Genomic DNA, 18,872 nt, shown 5'->3' with positions numbered 1-18,872 from the left:
AGACAGTTTCCCAATACACGTTGCAGTAAATGGTTTTCCCCACTTGCCCCTCGGTGCTCTGGGGGCCGTCGCCTCCCGCGGACCAGGCACCGACCTGCCGCGGGGAAGCAGGGAGCAAACGCCGCGCACCTGGGCAGACGGCTTGATGCCCGGGGGGTCTGTGGCCCCGAGGCCATGGGCTAAATGCTCTTGGTGCCTGTTGGGGGCCTTTCCAGCTGCTAAAAGCGAAGCACTGCAGGATATTTTGTGGGCTCCTGACTACCCGAGAAACAGTCCCGCCAGCAAGGGACACTGCTCTGCCCTCCCCAAAGGTCCCTGCTATCATGGAAGTGGGCGTCTCTAGCAGGGGGACACAAAGCCCCTTAGCCCTGAGCCGACCCCGACAGGGGCTACATGGAGAGACAGCACCATCGGTTGTTCCCGGATGCCCCGAAAACCCCGACTCCAGCAGGCAAAGCGACAACGTGAGACTCCGGGGTCTCCTTTTCAAATATTAAGCTTCAAGCCCCCCCGCTGTAGCAAAAGGCTTGAGAAGGGCGACGTGCAACCAGCCCAGACACAGCAGGCAGGCAGGCAGCACGCAAACATGCCTGCTTTTTGCAAAGGGGAAAAAAAAAAAAAAAAACACATGGTTTTTGAGCTGGTCTCACGATTTCTGAGCCAGCTCCTGCCCACCGAGGGTTTGCTCGGGCAGCCGGGTGCACCGAGCCAGCACCGCTCCACGCAACATCACGGGCGCAGGCTCGGGTGGCTGGGCAGGAGGGCTGCGTGGCTCGGCTGCCCGAGAGGTGGGCAGGGAAGGCCGTGGGAGGGAAACGAGCCCGAGGATGCTGTCCTCCCTCCTGCCCTCAGCCTTGGCCTTGTGCTGTAAGAGTCAGGCAGGCGTCCTGGCCTCGTCCGCGCTGGGTTCGACCTGGGCTCCTGGCTCTGCAGCCCGTGCGTAAAAGCCCCTCGCTTCCCTGACATGCTGTGGGGCACGGGTCACAAGCTAAGGAGAAGCCATGCACAGCCAGCTGTTTCTCTCCACGGTGCAAGAGCAAGGCTGTGCAGATCAGGCCCTGGGGAGCTGCTCCTTGCACAGCATCCTCGCCGGGCGCTGGGCAGCGCTTCCCCCGAGCGTGCCCAGGAGTCGGAGCTGATGTCCTGGCTCCTGGAGCAGCAGGCACGGGCCGTTCGCAGGAAGGTGCAAGGACCCCGTGCTAATTCATCAGGGTTTGAGCCAGGAGGGTTGCTACAGCCCTTCCTAGCTTGCATGGGAGCACGGGCTCCTACTGTCACTGCATTTCACAGCACCCAAGAGCCTGAAGCCCAGGGCCACGCACCCTCGGTGGGCATGAAAAGAAGGCACTGCCTCCCCCTCCGCCGAGCTGCCACGGTGAACCTGTTCAACCAGCCCGTGTTTGTATTTCAGCAGAAGAAAAGGAATATTTCACCGAGCTGCCCCTCGCAGCACATGAAGCCGACACCACTTGCCTCAACCTACCTGTCATTTCTCTCTGCCCTGCAGACAGACCAGCCCTGGTGCCTAATCTCTCCGGAGACCAGGAGCCTCCTGGGGTCCCGAACGAGGGTCCCCTGGCGCAGACTGCACCGAAACCCACGGGGCTCGGCCCCGAGAGCGGAGGAGGATACCGGCGACCTCCTGGATGGCACCAGCATGTCCGTAGCAGGCTCCGAGGGGCCTGGCTGGCGTTTGTTTACGGGGAATTTCCCTGGGAAGGAAAACTCACAAGGTCTCCAAGCTTGGTCACAACACACGGGCTTGGGCGGGAGGGGAAAAAGTCAATTTTTCCCCGATGCCTGATGAAGGGTGTTTGTGCCCGAAAGCTTGCGATGAAACAATTTTTTTTTGTTGTTGTTGCAAAAATCTTGTTGGTCCAATAAAAGATATCATCCATGTCCACGTCCCGATTGCTGCAGGGAAGGACTTCAAAGCTGCCCAAGAACCAGCCGTCCACGGCAGGCGATTCGTGGGAGCTTGCTGCCACCTGGCGGCCAACACGCCAGCCCCGCTCGCCCCCCAGCACCCTCGCACAGGGGCCACGCGACGTGCTGCCACGACCAGGTCCCACGCCCAGAGGCCGAGCACGTTGGGAAAACAGAAATGTGCACGGCATAACGAGGGGTCCAGGCTGCTGCCCATCCCACCGCAGCGCCGCGGCACAAGGGAGCGGGTCGCAACAAAACACCTCTCGGATGGGGAGGGAAAGTCCCACGTGGGAAGTGCGTGGAGGGGAGGGCTTCCCGGAGACAATGCCGTCACCACGACACTGAAGCCACGTGCTTTGGCTCATCAGCTGCCCGCCTGGAAGCCAAAACATTGATCCCGCTCTCCACCAACTCCACTTGCCACCTGTCGACAGCCCGTGGCCTCCTGCCCACGTGGACAACAGGAATGTCGATGATATTAAAATTCCCCCCCACCTAGCATGGGGCAGGAGACAACATGCATGCTGCAGCCGTGTGCGTGCTGCATGGCTGGAACGAGACCCTGGGGTCAGGGGCCATCCCGGCCTCCGGCACGACCCCGCTCTCCCAGCGCCTGCCTGGGGTCGTCTCCCAGGAGCTGCCCCGGGGAGGGACACCAGGCCTGGCGGGAGGCGGGCGGGCAGCCAGCCTGGGTGCTCCCCTCCCTCCCGAACGGCATGGGAGGGGGCGCGCGGCGCATGCCCTGCCTTCCTGGAGGAGCCGGCAGCAGATGACAGGTTCTCACCGACGCCCCCAGAAAGGGCCCGAAATAAAACTCGCTTTCGAAGGCGCTCGTTAAAAAGCAACCAGATGACATGTCTCTGCTCCGTCTCCCCAGGCGCTTCCCCCAGGCCTTTTAGGTGTCAAAGGCTTTCCCCAGCGCGCTCTGGGAAGCGTGGCACCTACATGTCACCATCGCATGGGGACTTAGGAGCAGACGCTTTTCCTGGGAAAGGTTTTGACCAACTTTTTTTTTTGTTTTTTCCAGTTATGATTTTCCCTTGGACTGTGACAGCTCCACTGGGAAGAAAAAAAGAAAAAAAAAAAAAGAAAAACCGCCCCCACGTTTTTCATCACAAAGCTGAATACTCCCCACACAAAGCGGTGCTGTTCGTGGACACGGCATTTCCCAGGACACTTCCAGACCAAACGGTGTCGCCCGGAGCACGGGAACTCGGGGCAAGCTGTGGCCGGCTCACAACAGGAGACCCTCCAGGCCTGATTTAGAGGCTCCTGGCAGTGGGGGCCCCCCCTGCCCTGGGAGGACTGATTCAGTGCCTAGAGACGCAGCCCCGATGCTCGGCTTTGCAGCCCACGGTCAACTCCCAGCCGCCGCAACGCGCCCTGCCTCAGCCCGACGGGCTGCAGAGACCTCGGCCGGAGAGATTCTCAGCATAAAGCTACGATCCGGTCAGAGGAACAGGTCGAGTCTCTCGCTGCCAGGACGGTTTTCCCTAAGAAGTGCTAGTGCCTCTTGATTTTGGCATGCACACGCACGCACACAGCACACGCATACCCACTATTGCATCCTGGGAAGGGCACGCCCGGATGCCGGGCCCCCACAGCTGTGCTTGCTCCGAGCTGCAAGGACTTGCTCGCCTCAATTGCTTGGGTCAGTCCTGCGACCCGTTACACGACCGTGTCTGCAGGCCATTGCAAACACCTAGTAGCCCCGAGAGGCACAGCGCACCTTTGCCTTCGGCAGACACGGCGGCCCCGCTCTACGCAGCCCGGGGGTCTCAGATGAGTCAAGGGACGTGCGTCAGATGGAGGAGGGAGGCACAATGTGGGTGCACAAGGGAAAAGACTGCCCCAAGGCTGCCTGGGCTTTGCTCCAAGGCCGTGGTCCCGGAGTACACGCACAACCCGGACCGCAGCAGCCTGCCCCCACGCCGGCCGGCGGAGCCCGCACTGCCTTCGGGAAGCAGAGCTCGGGTCACCCCACCCACGCACTGTCCAGCCCCAGCGGCTGACCGCTAGGCAGGGACCGCCGGGGCAGCACACGGCCACGGACGCCTCCCAGAAGCCAGAGCCACGTGGCAGGACGGCACCAGCGTCATCCGTGGAAGATGAGGCTGGGCCCGGAGGCAGGAGAACACGTCCCTCTGTCCCACCCCACGGCTTTGATTCCTGCTTATAATATGGTTTTATGCCCACCCCCCCACCATGGTGCTTCAGTCACCAAGACCACCCAGGAGCACCGTGCCATCCGCATCGGTGCGAACCCTCCTGCAGGGTCACCGCCAGCCCGGCTCACAGTCGGTCTACACCTGCCGCGGGTGTCCATCTCCCCCAGCATGTCAGGGATTGCCCCCCTCCACCCCTCAAGCTCTGACACTGCTACCAGAGCCACCATGCACCGTCCTCCGGCCCCATCTGAAGGTCATATTTGCAGTAGAGTTGGGTATTTGAGAGGTGAAAAATTGTAAAAACTGCCAACAGAAAAAGCCCAAATTTTCCATTAAGAACTGTGTCAAAAACCAATTTAAAAGATCATATTTCTGTCCAGAAAACTACAAAAAAAGTAGGGTTTTTTGTTGTTGTTGTAAAATTGCTATAATCTTTGACTGGTCAAAAACACGCAGACAACTGACTGGTCAATTGGTCATATCTGATGGTCAATTGACCAGCTTGCCCACCCTAATTTTCAGTGATCGCCCTTGCCAGAACCACCCCTCTGCCTTCGTCCTACGTCCTCGGCATTGCACCGTCCTGAGCGCCCAGGACCACGAGAGGGCACTGGCGCTCCACGTTTTCCCCCCAGCGCTGCCCACGCTCCCTGCCATTTCTCCTGTTTGGAAAGCGTGAAGGGATAAAGTCCAGCCTGCGCATCCACAACAGCATCAACCTGCACGGCCCTGAGGCATGTCCGCGAGGCTGCAGGACCGCTCCGGGGCTACGCTGCAGGGAATGCACTGGGAGAATCGGAGCCGTCGCTCCCGTTTGCATTGTATTCGCACCTAGAGACAAACCCGTAGCAAAGGCAGACCCTGGGATTTCAGTTTGCTGCATCCCAGCGGCAAACAGGGGCTGGGGCAGGCGGTTTGGGGTCATTGGTTTGCTAAACAGGATTGGGAAGAGATGCTGCGAAGTCTTGCCAGTCAGGAAAAGGGGCAGTAAGTAGGCTACACAGTACAGGGCACTGCCACACTGGCGGGCTCCAGGGAAAGAGCATGGGCACACTCGTTTTCATGTCAAAATGCCAACAGCTGGGCACTGCAATGCTGAGAGGCATGGTGATAGCCTTCATTGGCCCCACTGCATGGGTGAAAGAGCTGAGGAAGGAGGAGCAGATACAGGCTCAGCTAGCTAACACAAGACAGGGTCTGTGGGTACATGAAGAGACATCCCCAGACCCCCTCACCTCTCATACACATCTTGGGCCCTCACTCCAACACCACCACTCCCATCCCGCTGCAATACCGAGGTGCTAAGAGCACCGGGGCCTCGTGCTTTGCTGTCGGCATGAGCCTACCTAGGACAGTGAGGACGTCCTTCTCGATGTCGGCCTTGATGTATATCCGGCCCCTGCGCTCGGTGTGGTCTGTCCCGCACAGGCTGGGCACGTTCATCACGCAGCGCTTGTGCACGTTCATCGTGCAGGCTGCACAGGAGAAAGCAGGCGTTACTCAGGCAGGTCGCGTTCCCCGGGGCTGGCTGCTTGCAGAGCCCAGGGGGATGCACAGGGAAGGCAAAGGGGGAAGGAGGAGACTTCTTCGAGCTGGGCACGTCTGTGGGGCACACACGGACAGGCAGGGGCTCTGCTCCTCCAAATGCACCTGGTGCGAGCTTTGGTAGGGCCCTGTGTGTGTGTGCACACGCGTGTGCATGCGTGCATGATGGTGAGAGGCATTGATTGTGCAGCACGAATACTTCCGCAGGTGCCATGCTGCAGCAGATTGTGAACAAGCTGCTCCTGTAATAAAATCAGCACGTTTTGATCTTTCGGGAGCCACTGGCTCTTCTCAAACACCGGGCCATGCTATTCCCTGCAGATTCAGCCTGTTCCCCCAGGAAAGCTGGCTCCGCGGGCATCGCTCCTTCCGTGAGCCGTGAGCTCTCCCCCCCGCGAGACAACCCCATCACTAAACCCACTGAGAAAAGCCTCTCCCTGCTTCTCCCCCCTGCAGACCAGCAGCAAGACCGTGCTTTCTAGAAGGGGCTGCTGCAAAGCCGTGCAAACCGCAGGATGTTTCGTCTCTGCAGCAAGATGGCCACGGGGTGTCACCCGCAGCCCGCGCGTGCGAGCGTGCCTCTCACGCTCAGCTGCTTCGCATCGGGGCAGGCGTTCCCGTTCCCCTTCCCCACATTGAGCTGAAATCCCTCCTCCGGCCAAGCTCCGGAGCCAGCCAGCTCCAGACCAAGCTCCTTGACCTTCTTGGACACTTCACACATTTCCCCGGGGGGCTGGAGGAGCGGAGGGCAGAAAGAAATCAAATGCAGGCTGGAAAAACCTGGTCTGTCTTTTCCTTTTCATTAGGCTTAGGGAGTCTTATGTCATTTATCTATTTATGTCTTTGCTCCCCTTCTCCCTTCCAGGCCCTGCATCTGCCCAGCTCTCCCCTGCAGCCGGGGTAAGCGTGGCCCGAGGCTGGGCTGGCAGCCTGCGTGTGCTCTGGGGGCAGGACAAGGAGCTCGATGCTTGCTGGTGACCCCAGGACCCTGCCTTGCCCTGTACCTCAGCTGGGACCTGGGGACGGCTTCTCCCCTCCCCAGCTCCTCCCCACAGGCCTTCACTTACAGTCGCATTTCATCCCTTGGTGAATGAGTCCGTACAGTAACGAGCCGCAGTGGTCGCAGAAGGTGGGGCTGGAGTACGTGTGGATTTTAAATTTGTGCTTGCTCCTCGGGTCCTGAAAGGCAAACGAGAGAGAAAGCGAGCGTCAAGACGGATTCTGGACTCATACCGCGTACCAGCCCGGGCCACCGCCCTGCGCCGTCCAGACCCTCGCACGCGGGATCGCAGGGTTTCAACCCCCTCCCACCAACTTCAGCAGAAGCTGGGGCAGGTCACAGCGATCCAGTTATCTTTAATTAAAGGAACAAGCAAAGCGGCTTTACCGACCGGATCGTAGCTAAGAAACCATCAGGTGAAATCATCTTCACCCCATGCAGAGAGCCAGCACGACGCCGAGACGCAGCCAAGCCCCGCAGGATGCAAGAGCAGAGAAAACGCCCGAGACCAGTCGCTCAACAAACATCCTCCAGCTTGAAAACCAACCCCCGGCCAGTCCGCTCTTCAGGAGGCAAATGACCTAGGGAAAAAACCCTTCAGGACTCATTTCTTTTAATGCTTTGAGTCACTGACACCAGCGGCACCCGTCCCAGGCGGTACTCGAACTCCCAGAGCTCAGGCCATGCTGCGTGGTGGCGATCCTAGCGCGTTACCTAGGGGAGAAGGGGCCTGCAAGAAGCAGTGGCTGGAATTAAAGCCAGGCAATTGCACACTGGCAGTAAGGCAGGTGGGTTGTTTTGTTTTTTTTTTTAATACCGGTAAGGGTACGTAACTGTTAAAACAAACCACGGGAGTCAGGGATTTCTCCATCTCTTAAGATCTACAAATCAAGACTGGAAGCTTTGGTCAGTACAAGTTATCGGGCTCAGTCCAAGGGCAACGCTGCACACGCAGCATTATGCGTTATACGGGAGGTCACATCATACAGTAGCATATTCAGGCCTTGAAATCATATGAAATCCACGAATTCGTGGCACCGCAGTTCCCGACGGCATCAGGGCTGGCAAGCGCACAGCCTTTGATAGTGCAGAGAAGACATAAGCAGCCCTCTCTGACGAATGACCAAAACCCTGGAAGATAACACCGAAGTTGTAGCTCAAACCAGGTTGCAAAAGGCTGGGAGGATTTTGCTACTTCGAAGGTGGGTTGCATTTCAGTTTGCAACGAAACCCAACGTTTCTGGGATCCTCGATGGGGGAAAACATCACATAGCCTCCGGCTGGACAGCCCTGGAGGCCCCGAGACCCACTGGCTCTGGGGCAGACACCGGCACCAGACAAAGTCCGTGCCTTGCATTCCCGCTGCCTCCGATCCTCCTTCCTCGCTGCCGTACAGGGGAACCGGGCTAACCGCTGCCATCAGCCAGAACAGACGACCGCGAACAGCTCCCCCACGGCCGAGCGGCACCGGCAGCATCCCCCCGCGTAACTGAAGCCCGATTCCCCGGGCGGCCCGATAAGGCTTTATTTAGCCGCGATCCGTCCTGAATTCACTCCTGGGAAGCGTCGCCTAATGACGAGCTGCACGCCCAGGTTTGCAGCCCGAAGGTGAAAGCGTTTGCTCGTGGCTTTGTTCAGACGGCGAGGGCAGACCCGGGGCGCCCCGCCGGGCTCCATCTCAGGGATCCCATCTCACGCGGTGCCCACGTGCTGACGGCGCTGCGTGGGAAGAGGTGTCGTTGTCTCACCCGGGTGCTGGGAGCAGCGCAGGGAAGCCCAGCCCGGCCTCCTCCTTTCTTCTTAAGCACAGGCAGATCTCAGCCCCTCGGCCAAGCCTTATTCTGAACCGGAGCCCCGAGCCCCGCAGTCTCCTGCAGCTCTTTGCTCAGCCCCGTGCGCGGGACAGCAGCGCCAAACGTCACTCCTTCCCCACCCAGGGTCTGTGTGCTTCTCGGTATCGGGGGATCGCTGCTCAGCGAGGCCACCCCGGCTGCAAATCTGAGCATCCTGCCTCCCCTGCCCTCGCCTCCCTCCTCCCGCTCGCGGGGCAGCACTGCTGTTTCCTGAGCCAGGCTTCACCTCCCTGCACCGATGCTCGCCGGCGCCCCAGGGTCCCGCCGCTCCAGTCTGCACGGCGTCACTCCTCTGGGGAGGATGAGAAGCCTGCCCGTCGCTTCCCAGCCAAACCCTCATCAGTTTTCTTCCCGAAGCGGCTGCGCGGTCCCAGTCCGACGAGGACCTGCAGCCTGCGCTGACGCCACGGCCCGTCTGACCTCTGCGATCCTCGCGGCTGCCAGCTGTTTCTACCTGCAGTTCCCAGGGCTTGCTCCCCGCTCTCCTCCCCTTATAGCAAGGGGCGAGCGCGGCTAAACTGCTCAGACACGACCAGCTCCTCCCAGCCGGCCTCCCCGAGCCCCACGACCACGTCCGTGGGGCTCTGCCGCGACCTCACAAGGGTGACGGGTGTCCTTGTGCAGCCCAGCTGTCCAATCTGCTTGTGCAAGGAGGGTCCTTCGATCCACGTGGAGGTAGCTGGTGGGAAGGGAGCACTTCTGCAAACACCGGACACCCAGTAAAGGATCGCAGGGCCTAGCTGCAACCCCTTCTTGAACGTCCACCTGCCGCTGGAGTGAAAACCACACATCCCTCTCCACTTTCCAATGCATTCGGTATAGGCCCCTGCGGATTGGACTGGGTGACCTCCAACCCTCGTTTTTTATTAATTGCTCGACATGCAAGACTAATGACACAGCCACGGCCAGCACGCTGGGGCCGCAAATCAGAGGAGCAGGGTTTCTTACTCGTGGGGCTCCTGCACTGCTTGGGCCTGGCAGACAACAGCATCCTTTGTCTTCCCTCGGATCGTCTTCCCCTGCCAGGGCCCGGTCTCTTCCCTAGGTAATGAGTGAATTGTCAGGCGTCTAGCTTACACCGGCAGACCCTAGATCCACATTGCTGGCACCGTTTTGGCCCATCCAGGTATTCCCCGAGCCCCTGGGTCTACGACAGGCAACTCGGCAGGGTTTTCCTCCTGGGGGCCTTGGGTTGGGAGCAGACTTCCCGCAGCCCAAACGATGCCGATGCGGAGGGCACGCTCCACGGCCTCCCACGCGGGCTTTTGCGAATGGGACCCCGGTAAGGACTGCACTGATTTCATTGCTGGCTTGAGGGAAAAGCAGCAGCTCTTGGTTCAATCTTTTAAGTTGCCTGGGTTTCTAATGGGTTGGATAGGTGCCCAGGCACTAGGAAAGGCACCTTTTCTGTGCATTATAAGTTGAAATAAATAACGAAGATGAAGAATGGAGCTGGAAAGCACTTGCCTGCCTCAGCTAAACATGGCTGTCAATACAATATGTCCCCAATAAATTAAATTTTCTCAGCCTTATTGCATTTAAGCTTTTGGTTGAATTAATCACTTTGATACACTACACGTTTCCTTTCACAACACCCCCAACAACTCAAGCGATATTGGAGAGATGGGCAAATAATTGAACTTCATTTAATTCAATCTGGTTAAGTGCAAGATATTGGATCCATGCTTCAGCAAATTTAATTGCATTCGAAACTGAAGACGTTTCATATTTTACCCTAAGCAAACCTCGCTCAGACTTGGAACGTAAGATTCGCTCTTTTAATAACTGATTTGTCAGCTGGATAATAGGAAGCCTGAGAAGCGGAGGGTTAACGACAATTAACCTGTCTTCTGAAAACCTCCAGACACCAAAAACCTAGTTCATTAAGTAATACTGTACTGCTGAAATTCTTCTGCGCTCTCTGCAGAGGCAACGAGACACGAGAGACAAGCGAAACTCAGGGGGGAGCATGAAAGAAGTGGGAGGAGAAACTTGCACACTTGGGAAAACTTCGGGATTGCAAAGCTGGGTAAAAAAAATGCCCCCAGCTCCTCTCCGAGGGTACGGTGCGTATGGGCCCAGTTGGCTGATAGGGAAGCAACAACAGCCACTGACCCCGTATATCTGGTGTCGCTGCACATTGAAAGAGGAAGGGAAATAAGTCAGGAGGAGGCTGCCGACTGGATGCCTTTCTGGAAGGAGTACCATGTCCCTGCCTGAGCTATTTGTAATTGTATTGAAGCAAGCAGGTGAAATTATGCAGCTCGTGTCATACACGGGGCCACCGAATAGGAGCCTGCGAATAGGAAAATGCAAGTCACTGTGAACACAAACACAGGGAGGAAAACCACGGAAATCCACGTGTTACAAGCAGCTTAGAGGTTTAGGCAGCACAACGCTTCCCCAGCACCGAGGGCCTAACAAGCAATCCCTATCTGCTCGTCCTAATCCAGCTGTTTGTTCAGAAGCTCAGACCATCGCCCTCATCCACTCTTTGACTTGGATGAGCCAGAAGCCACGTCCCTGAGCTCACCCCTCGCTGTGGCGGACGTGTGGGGCCAGTGGCGGCAAGGCACGTGGGTCAGCACTTCGAGGAGGCTGATGCTGACACCAGCTGCACAACGGAGGCCGCTGGCAGCGGCAGGAGCAAGGTCTTCAGCTGAAGTTGTGGAACGCATTCATTATTTATTGAGCACCAGCGTGGCTGGTGCATGTAGCACCTGTGCTTTGCATCCTGTGTATTCTTCGAAGCAGCAAGCAGTTCACGCGTGGCCAGCACCAGGGCACTGCTGGAGCGCAGGGAAGGCAGAGGAGGAGTCTGGCAGAGGTCATTCTCCAAAAGGGCTCCCTGGAGAGGTTCGATCGGAGGAGGAGGAGGGGCGGGAACACTGCACACGACATTGAAGAGTCACATCAGCCAAGTGCAACTGCTATTTACAGGAACGCTTCCACCCCGGAGATCACACCCCCAGCTTATAAATAGCCTCCCCCCATAGGGCTCTCACACATACGTGGCACGCAGCAAACTGCGGGGATCGCTGGCTAGTGCCTCCAAACTCCCCATCAACCACCCAGCCTCTGCTCTGTAACCTAAAAGCCCTTGCCATGCTGATCTGCCAGACTCCCTGCAGACATCTGCTTCTCCGACGTCCCATGCTGGGAGGCAAAAGCCTGGCCCAGGGCACCTCCCGAGAGATGAGACACTTTGGAAAGGGCCTACAAGTTTCCTAGAAGTTATTGCAAAGGGGCACAGGCACCGCTTCCCAGAGCACGTATTGAGGGGAGTCTGCTAGGGGCAAAGGGGCTTCTTGACACAGAGCATCTCGGCAGCTCCTAGCCATGCCGGCTGCTGCCGTAGCCCTGGGGTGAGCAACAACCCCCCTCAAAAGGGGAAGCCAGTAGCTGGGGGATGCGGAGGTCATTCTTGCAGACTGGCTGTGGTGGCTTTATGTCACTCAAGGAACCAGGTCTGCATGCACCCAGCTCAGACCCACGGGCCGAGGGTCCTGCGAAACGACCCCAGAGGTGCATCTGTGCAAAGGTGGGAGCCCAGGATCAGCCTCCCAGCAGCTGAGGAAAGACAGGCGAGTTGCATTTACTTCCCCATGGAGCCCTGGTGTGCGAAGCATGATACCGTTCTGGGGCTGCGCCTGAGAGACAAGAAAGGGAATTTATTTTTTAAATGAATATTTCTTCCCGGGGACACGCTGATCCACTCGAGCAACAACAGCTCCAGTCATCCATTGAAAGAAACCCTGCGCAAACCAGGATGGCTCTCAATTAAGCTGAAAGAAGGCTGCATTCCCATCAGGGAAAAAAACCAAACCCATGGCATGTTGGTGATAAAACTGCCACGACAAGGTATAAACCGAAGATCGCGGCGTGCCATTATCTACATGGGAAATACAAGGGGCAGCAAGGAAAGCATCACCCAAGCTGCTCCATCACGGCACCCCAGCCCTGGCAGGGATGGACCTACCTGCACCTGCAACAAGAAAGCTTTGGCAAAGACTCCCAAAAGTGTCTCAAAGGTAGCTGGTGCTGTGAGACTGGCCCGGCAGATGCTGAACTGTCTCTGTTAAAATCCTGCCCTCTGCTAGCACACCTGCTTCGGTGGATGAAAACAAGAGGGCTGAAGGCCACCGGTTCGTGGCGACTACCGTTTGAGAACGAACCTCTCCGGAGCCCAGGCTCCGGTTCTGAAGAGCATCCAAAGTGCTCCTCCAAAGGACTATTTTTGCACCAGCCGCAGTCTGAGAGGACTTAATCTTTGATTAGATTGCTGCGTATAAAGCAATCGAGAGACTCAAAACCAGGATTGCAAAAAAAAAGGGGGTTTGCCTCTTTTTACAAGGAGGAGAGCGCTGGCCAGCCCCGCAGCCCCCTCCGCGGAGACCTGTGCAGAACGGCGAAGGGGCCATGAGGCATCTCCCATTTATTTGCAGACTGCGAGACGTGCTGCCGCCCAAATGGGCCACGATCCAGTTGCCATTTCCAAGGAAGTGTGCATGCTCCGTTCACCCGCCTACAAAGGCACGAGGTCTGCCAATGGCCGAGATGGTTCGCAGAGAGTGGATCTTCCTGGGAAAAGCTTCTGTCCCTAAATGACTAGCAGCTCCTCCCATCTCTAGCAGGCCACGACAGACTGCATCCCTTCCCCTCCAAGGCATGGAGAAATACAGGGCAATGACCTTGATTTTCAATCGCTTTTCCTTCCACTGTCAATGAGTCCAGAGCAGGCCACACACCACTCGTACTGCATGGGCTGCCAATGCACAGCTCTGGTCATTAGCAAGCCCCGAGTCCTCCGAGGGTCAGTGATCTCCGAGACCACCCTCCGTCCAAGGCAGCTCCCCAGTGGGTGCTGGGATACCTCCGACAGCCCTTGCCTGGTTCCTGTGTGGTCTGGTCTCCTCAGAGGGTGCTGTGGCAGAAAAAAGCATCGCTGCCTCTTTTCAGAAGAATTTCCTTGGATGCAATGACATGCACACCACGACGAGAGCGCAGCAACCGGGCTCTAACGAACAGGAACAAGAAGCCTTTAAAGAAGAGGCAGCTTCTTCCAGGAGGGCTGGGAAATACCACCAAGGGACTTTTATTGCATTTCAAGATTTATAGCAAGCGCTGCAGTTTGGACTTTGACCTTTTTTTGCCCAGAGTTGCTGCAAACCTGTCGCAGCCCCGGGTGGCACAGTCCATCGTTGGCCTCGGGGTACGAGCTGCAACACGCTGCATTTGCCAGGGACTGGTGGAAGCAGACACCGGCTCTGCGAGGGCGCTGTGAGCATCCCGCGGCCGGACGAGGAGGCCGTCTTCTGTTTCTGAGCGGGGCAGGGGGGCTGCCTGGTTTGCCTGTGCTGCTGTCGGGGACTCGCTGGGTAGGCTTTGTGGTGTCCCGTCCCTGCGAGAGCGCCGTGCATTTGGGATGATGCACACATTTGCCAAATATTTGAAAGGCAGGTGGGTTTTGGGGAAAGCACTGCTTAGCACAGCTCTCGGACATCCTCCTTCGTGCAACGTAGAGATCCTGGGCACGGGGGTTGTGCTGGGGACTGGTCTGAAGGCAGCCCGCTCCCCAAACACGCAAGCTTGGCACAAAGTGAATATTCAACTCACAGCTTTGACGGATCAAGGCTCTGCGGCCACATGCCCCTAATCTCTTCGAGCAGCATGGGCCAGCTATAATTAGCATAACATACATTTCCCCATTGAACGGGCAGATGTGCCAATTCAGGAGCTTCTTTTCCAGCGACGTGTGGCAAGGCGGTGGGCGTTACCGATCAGCTGATTTACTCTCTGGTCCTGGTAACTGCATGCCCAGGCGCTTGCCTGGCTTTTGCCAAAGTATTGCAAAATAATCATCATAAAAAGGAACGAGCCTGCAGAGGCGCAAAGGGAGCCAGCGCGGCATCCCAGCGCCTGCAGGGAAAGGAGCAGCCAGGGAAGGTTTTTGGGTGGGGAAGTGTCCTGCCCCCAGCTAAGGGGGTCAGTCCCCGCTGCAGGCAGCACAGCAGTTCGTTACCTCCAGAGCCAGGGGGTCTCCATCACCCCTGCTCCAGGGGCTGCTGATGCTGCCTCGGGGCCAAGGGAGGAGCGGTCACCGGGCGTCCTAGGGAGGTGCTTGAAGCCGGCGTGGCTCCCGGGTATGCCTTGCTCACTGGCTCTAGCCTGGGAAGCAGCAGCTGCAGGAGGTGCCAATTAGCTCTGACAGGTGGCACTAATTAGCCCAGGGCTGCTCCTCCAGAGCGAGTGCGTGCCGCCCCAGGGCTACAGGATCACAAAAGCCTTTGGACTAGCTGAGCCCCCTTCGCTCCTCACTGACTGCAAGGGAAGCGTCTCTGCTTTCTCACAAGCGAGAGCCAGGTGCCGGTCAAAGCTGCTGGGTCCGAGTCACCTACATTAATGCTTCTTGATGCTGCCGGGATGCACAAAGTGGGGTCAGAGCCCTTGTTCAACACCGGGCGTTTGCTTGGAGGGCGGGTTTTCCCGAGCTGCAGCAATGGGGTGGACGGTGGGGCGGTGGCCACGACCAGGCAGATGGATGGAAACAAGAACTCTACTGGGACCACGGTACACGGAGGTGCTGCAGCAGACACCCAGGTAGCAGATACCAGCAGGGCCCTTGGCACTGACACCTCACCTAGCACCCAAAACATCGCCGGCGCTTTGAGACGACAGCCCCCAGCACGGCACTGGTGGGAGAGGGCAGGACGAAGGGACCTGGAGGGCTGGGAGCAAGGGGGGGCACAGGGCGCCAAGTGCAGGGAAGTTTAGGCTCAGTCTCTGGAAAAGCTTCCAGGCAGACAGCAGTGCTAGGTGTGCAATCGTCTCCCCACTGGAGCCTCATGTTTCCAGGCCTGAAAGTACGGCAGAACCAGGGAAGTGTCATGCACGAGCCACGGACAGGATTTTGCTTTCCTCACTGGATAAACCTCCCGGCCCGCAGCAGGATCTGCAGCCTGCGTGAGGTTGCAATGCATTGCTTGGAAAGACCATCAACCGCTCCAGCCCCAGGCTGCGGGAGCTCACATCCCGCCTGGATGAGGAACCTCACATGCCGCAAGCATCCAAGGCCACCGAACCCTGCTTTAGCCACAGGCGCTTGGGGACCTGGCATTGACTTTTTACCCCACCCCCCACACACACTTCAACACCCCCCAAAAAGGGCCGATCCTGCGGAGCTCTTCTGCAAAAGAGACGGCAGACAATAATTAATGCTTCGGCTTGAGTTTTTAATAGGCTGGTGCCGAGACGCTGTGCCACGGGCCCGCGAGCGGGGCCCGCGGCTGGTGCACACCTACGGGAGCTGTTGACAGAAGGGATATTTTTAGTGTTGTCAAACGGTCTCCTTCAAAAACATCGTTTCTGACTCAGCAGCCGGAAGGGAGCTCCCGCCGGCCGCCCCAGCAGGGAAACGCCGCACCGTACCCAAGGACGCGCCGCACTCGCGCTTCACGCGGTGACTGCGCGCGCGAGCCGAGGGTGCTGGGCAGCCACAAACCCGGCACAGGCTGACCGGCACACCTGAACTGGGGCAGGCACCCTGGACGACAGGTAGAGTTTGCACCCTGGACAGTAGACACATCCCTGGTTTTGCTTTTACCTTCACCAGGGTCAGACTTCCCCCCTAGCACCGGTCTTAAAGTTACCTCTAAAAGTGGAATAAGAATAAAAATCTCCTCCCTTTGCAATTATTCTCTCAAAAAGGGAAATAAGGGGGTGCCTGGCTTGTCGAAGCCCCAAGTCCTTCGGAGGGGAGCGTGGGAGAACAGCCGGCTTCACCCCCCGCCACCGCAGGGCCATTAGCTCCCAGCAGCTCGTTGCAAATTCGAGGCGCTTGGAGAACCAGATCTCAAGGATCGTTTGCTTCTGCCGCTCCCTTATATTTTTATCCTGCTGAAGTTTACCCGTCAGTCGCGATGTAGCCTGAGGACAGCATGGGGGAATGGCTCTCTTCCCACGGTGCATCTATAATGGCTAGGGTTTGCTGCTTTTGAAACAGATGACTTCCTGGCTGTAAAAGTTCTCATTTATTTATAAGCCACTTAAATATACATTGTGAATCTTGCTCCTCATCTAACTCACCCAGGGTTAGACACCAGCGTCGGATAATGATTCTTCATCTTTATTAATTGCTATATTTATCCTGCCAAGCGCTGTATTATCAGCATCTTCAGATCCGGGATGTTCAGATGGGAAGGGAAAGGATGGGGGTATTTGCATCCCCCCAGCACCAATGCCTGGGATGACTGGCTGCGTTGTGCAATGAGACGCCCCATCTCCGGGGAGAGGGGCTGCCCCGCTCTCTGATCTCAGCTGGTGAATTAAAGGCACTGAAGTTTTCCCAGTTGTTCTTCCATCATCAGACGGTGCAGCCACAAGCGCCCAGTGCCCCCTGCTTCCCCCCGGCTGCTTTATCCAATTTACCCCCCAGCAGCAATCCTCCCCTCCCCGGCAATTGGCTCGGCACACAAGTACACAGATGGTTTGTGAGATTTTGATCTTCTGAACTTTCCAAATTGCTGGACTCCGCAAAACAGCCTCAGAATTTGAGCTTTGAAATGATGTTCCCTTCGCTCGGTCCAAAGAAAGCCTTGCTGGGTTTTTTTCCCTTCCCTTTTGAAGTACTGATAAGGAGCTAATATAAAAAGAACATTTTTAAAAATAAATTTCAGAGCAATTTTACAGCATAATGGTAGTGTAGTAACCCAACACAGCAGCCATGTGCTGCCTCCACCTAATTACATGCATCTAAAGGACTCGAAAATCAATACTGGTGCATCTTATTCTCAAATAGCCCCTGGGAAACTCCCTGGTGGCACATAATAAAATGAGTCAGTCCAGCTTGTTCTACAGACGCACAAAATGGCCTGACGGGGAACAATAGGGAGAAAGAGAAGGAAAAATTTGTCAGCTGTTTAAGAGGAAATAATTGTTTATTAGATTTCAGGACATAACTGGAAAAAAAAAAAGCTGAATCTTCAACAGCGAGAAAGCTCAGCTGAGCAGCAGGGAGCCGATTCCCAGGAGAAACAGATGGGAGAGCTGCAGAATAATCGCAGCTTTGCAAAAATGAGGCCACGAGGGCTTTCAGTCTGGATCTGGACCAGGACACCCCTCACTCCCCACACAACAGGCCCCGGTGCCATCTTGCGCGGCGCGGGACTGGATGGCCCTGCCCTTCTTGCTCTTCTCTTTCCCCTTCGACTGAGGGCTAAAGGGTGGCCCCATGGCCCGACGGAGCCCACAACAGTGCCAGACCAGCAATGCCCTTCAACGGCAGCGGCTAAAATTACAAAAACGCAGCAATCTAATAAAGCAAGCTACATGTGCTTCGTCCTTGCTCATCCGCTGTGGACCAACATCTCCTCCTCCACCTGTTGTCGGTGGGTGCATCTACACGTTCGTTAATGCACCCCAATTACCTGCAACAGAAACGACAGGCAATTGGCATTACCGCGCAATAGCGCAGCGGATGCTTTTCAAGTGACTGGACTCATCTGCTGTGCATTAGCACAACTAGTCCAATGCATGAAGCATCTCACGTAGACGTGTCCGGCGTCTAGAATAAGTGCTTCCACACCGACAGGACAATGCAACTGGACTTCTTAAAACTTAAAAGCCAAACTGTGCTTGTGTTTGCGGCCATTCGATCCCACAGATCCCCACTGCGCGGGATTAATTACGCAAAAATTAACCTACTGATTATGCCATTGGCCTTCATTTGCTGCGATTTTGCAGCACTCTTTTACGTATGGGCCCTGTCAAAAGGCACTCGGGGTTTTGATGGCATCTGAAGACAGCCCGTGCAAGGCAAAGCACATTGTGGACAGATTTTGCTTTACAACAATTGCCACGGCTATTACTGCACCGAGTCGCAGGGTCCGCTCTCCGCTCGGATGACAGATGGCTGCAGCCCGGCTTCCGGGGCCTCGGCTCCTGCTCCTGCCCCATCATCTCTTTGGAGGCCGTGCAAAGGAGCATTTGCCCTCGTCTTCGCTCGGTCGCCTTTCCCAGCCGGCTCCCCGCAGCCCCGAGGCTTCTCTCCCCGACGACCAAAATCCCAAGTTAAATTGTTTAAATGGCAGGAATCAAACGTCACCGCTAACATGCCGTCTGCATTTGAGCAACTCCTGCGTGTCAAAGTCGAACAACATGCGGTCAGTATTTCAGTCGTGCCCGTGTGCCTTCTCCTTTTCAAAGGGCCTAGACGCGAGCCCAAGCTGCTCTAGGGATCTGAAAGCTTCTTCCCCTCCAACTGCCACCAGCCACTGCTTATTTTACTGCTAAATGCTCAGAGTTGGGACTGTTAGAAGATGGTAGGAAACAGCGTTATGCCCAGAAACATTCCTGCAATAGCCAGAAAGTGAGCATCAC

At 56.8% G+C, this 18,872-nt stretch overlaps 1 protein-coding gene across 1 annotated transcript in view; it reads right to left on the bottom strand.

The window, feature by feature from the left end:
* Positions 1-18,872, bottom strand: part of PRKCB (protein kinase C beta) — a gene marked incomplete at its 5' end in the record, with an annotated part of 114,136 nt that overhangs the window by 84,474 nt on the left and 10,790 nt on the right. The window contains 2 exons of the mRNA XM_019512587.1: positions 5,444-5,572; positions 6,710-6,821. Coding sequence (XP_019368132.1) covers positions 5,444-5,572; positions 6,710-6,821 — 241 coding nt within the window. The remainder of the gene's footprint in view (positions 1-5,443; positions 5,573-6,709; positions 6,822-18,872) is intronic.

The sequence above is a fragment of the Gavialis gangeticus genome, unplaced genomic scaffold (genome assembly GCF_001723915.1).
Source record: "Gavialis gangeticus isolate Ggan-Ray unplaced genomic scaffold, GavGan_comp1, whole genome shotgun sequence".
NCBI lineage: Eukaryota > Metazoa > Chordata > Crocodylia > Gavialidae > Gavialis > Gavialis gangeticus.
This window is presented reverse-complemented; position numbering and strand designations above follow the sequence as displayed.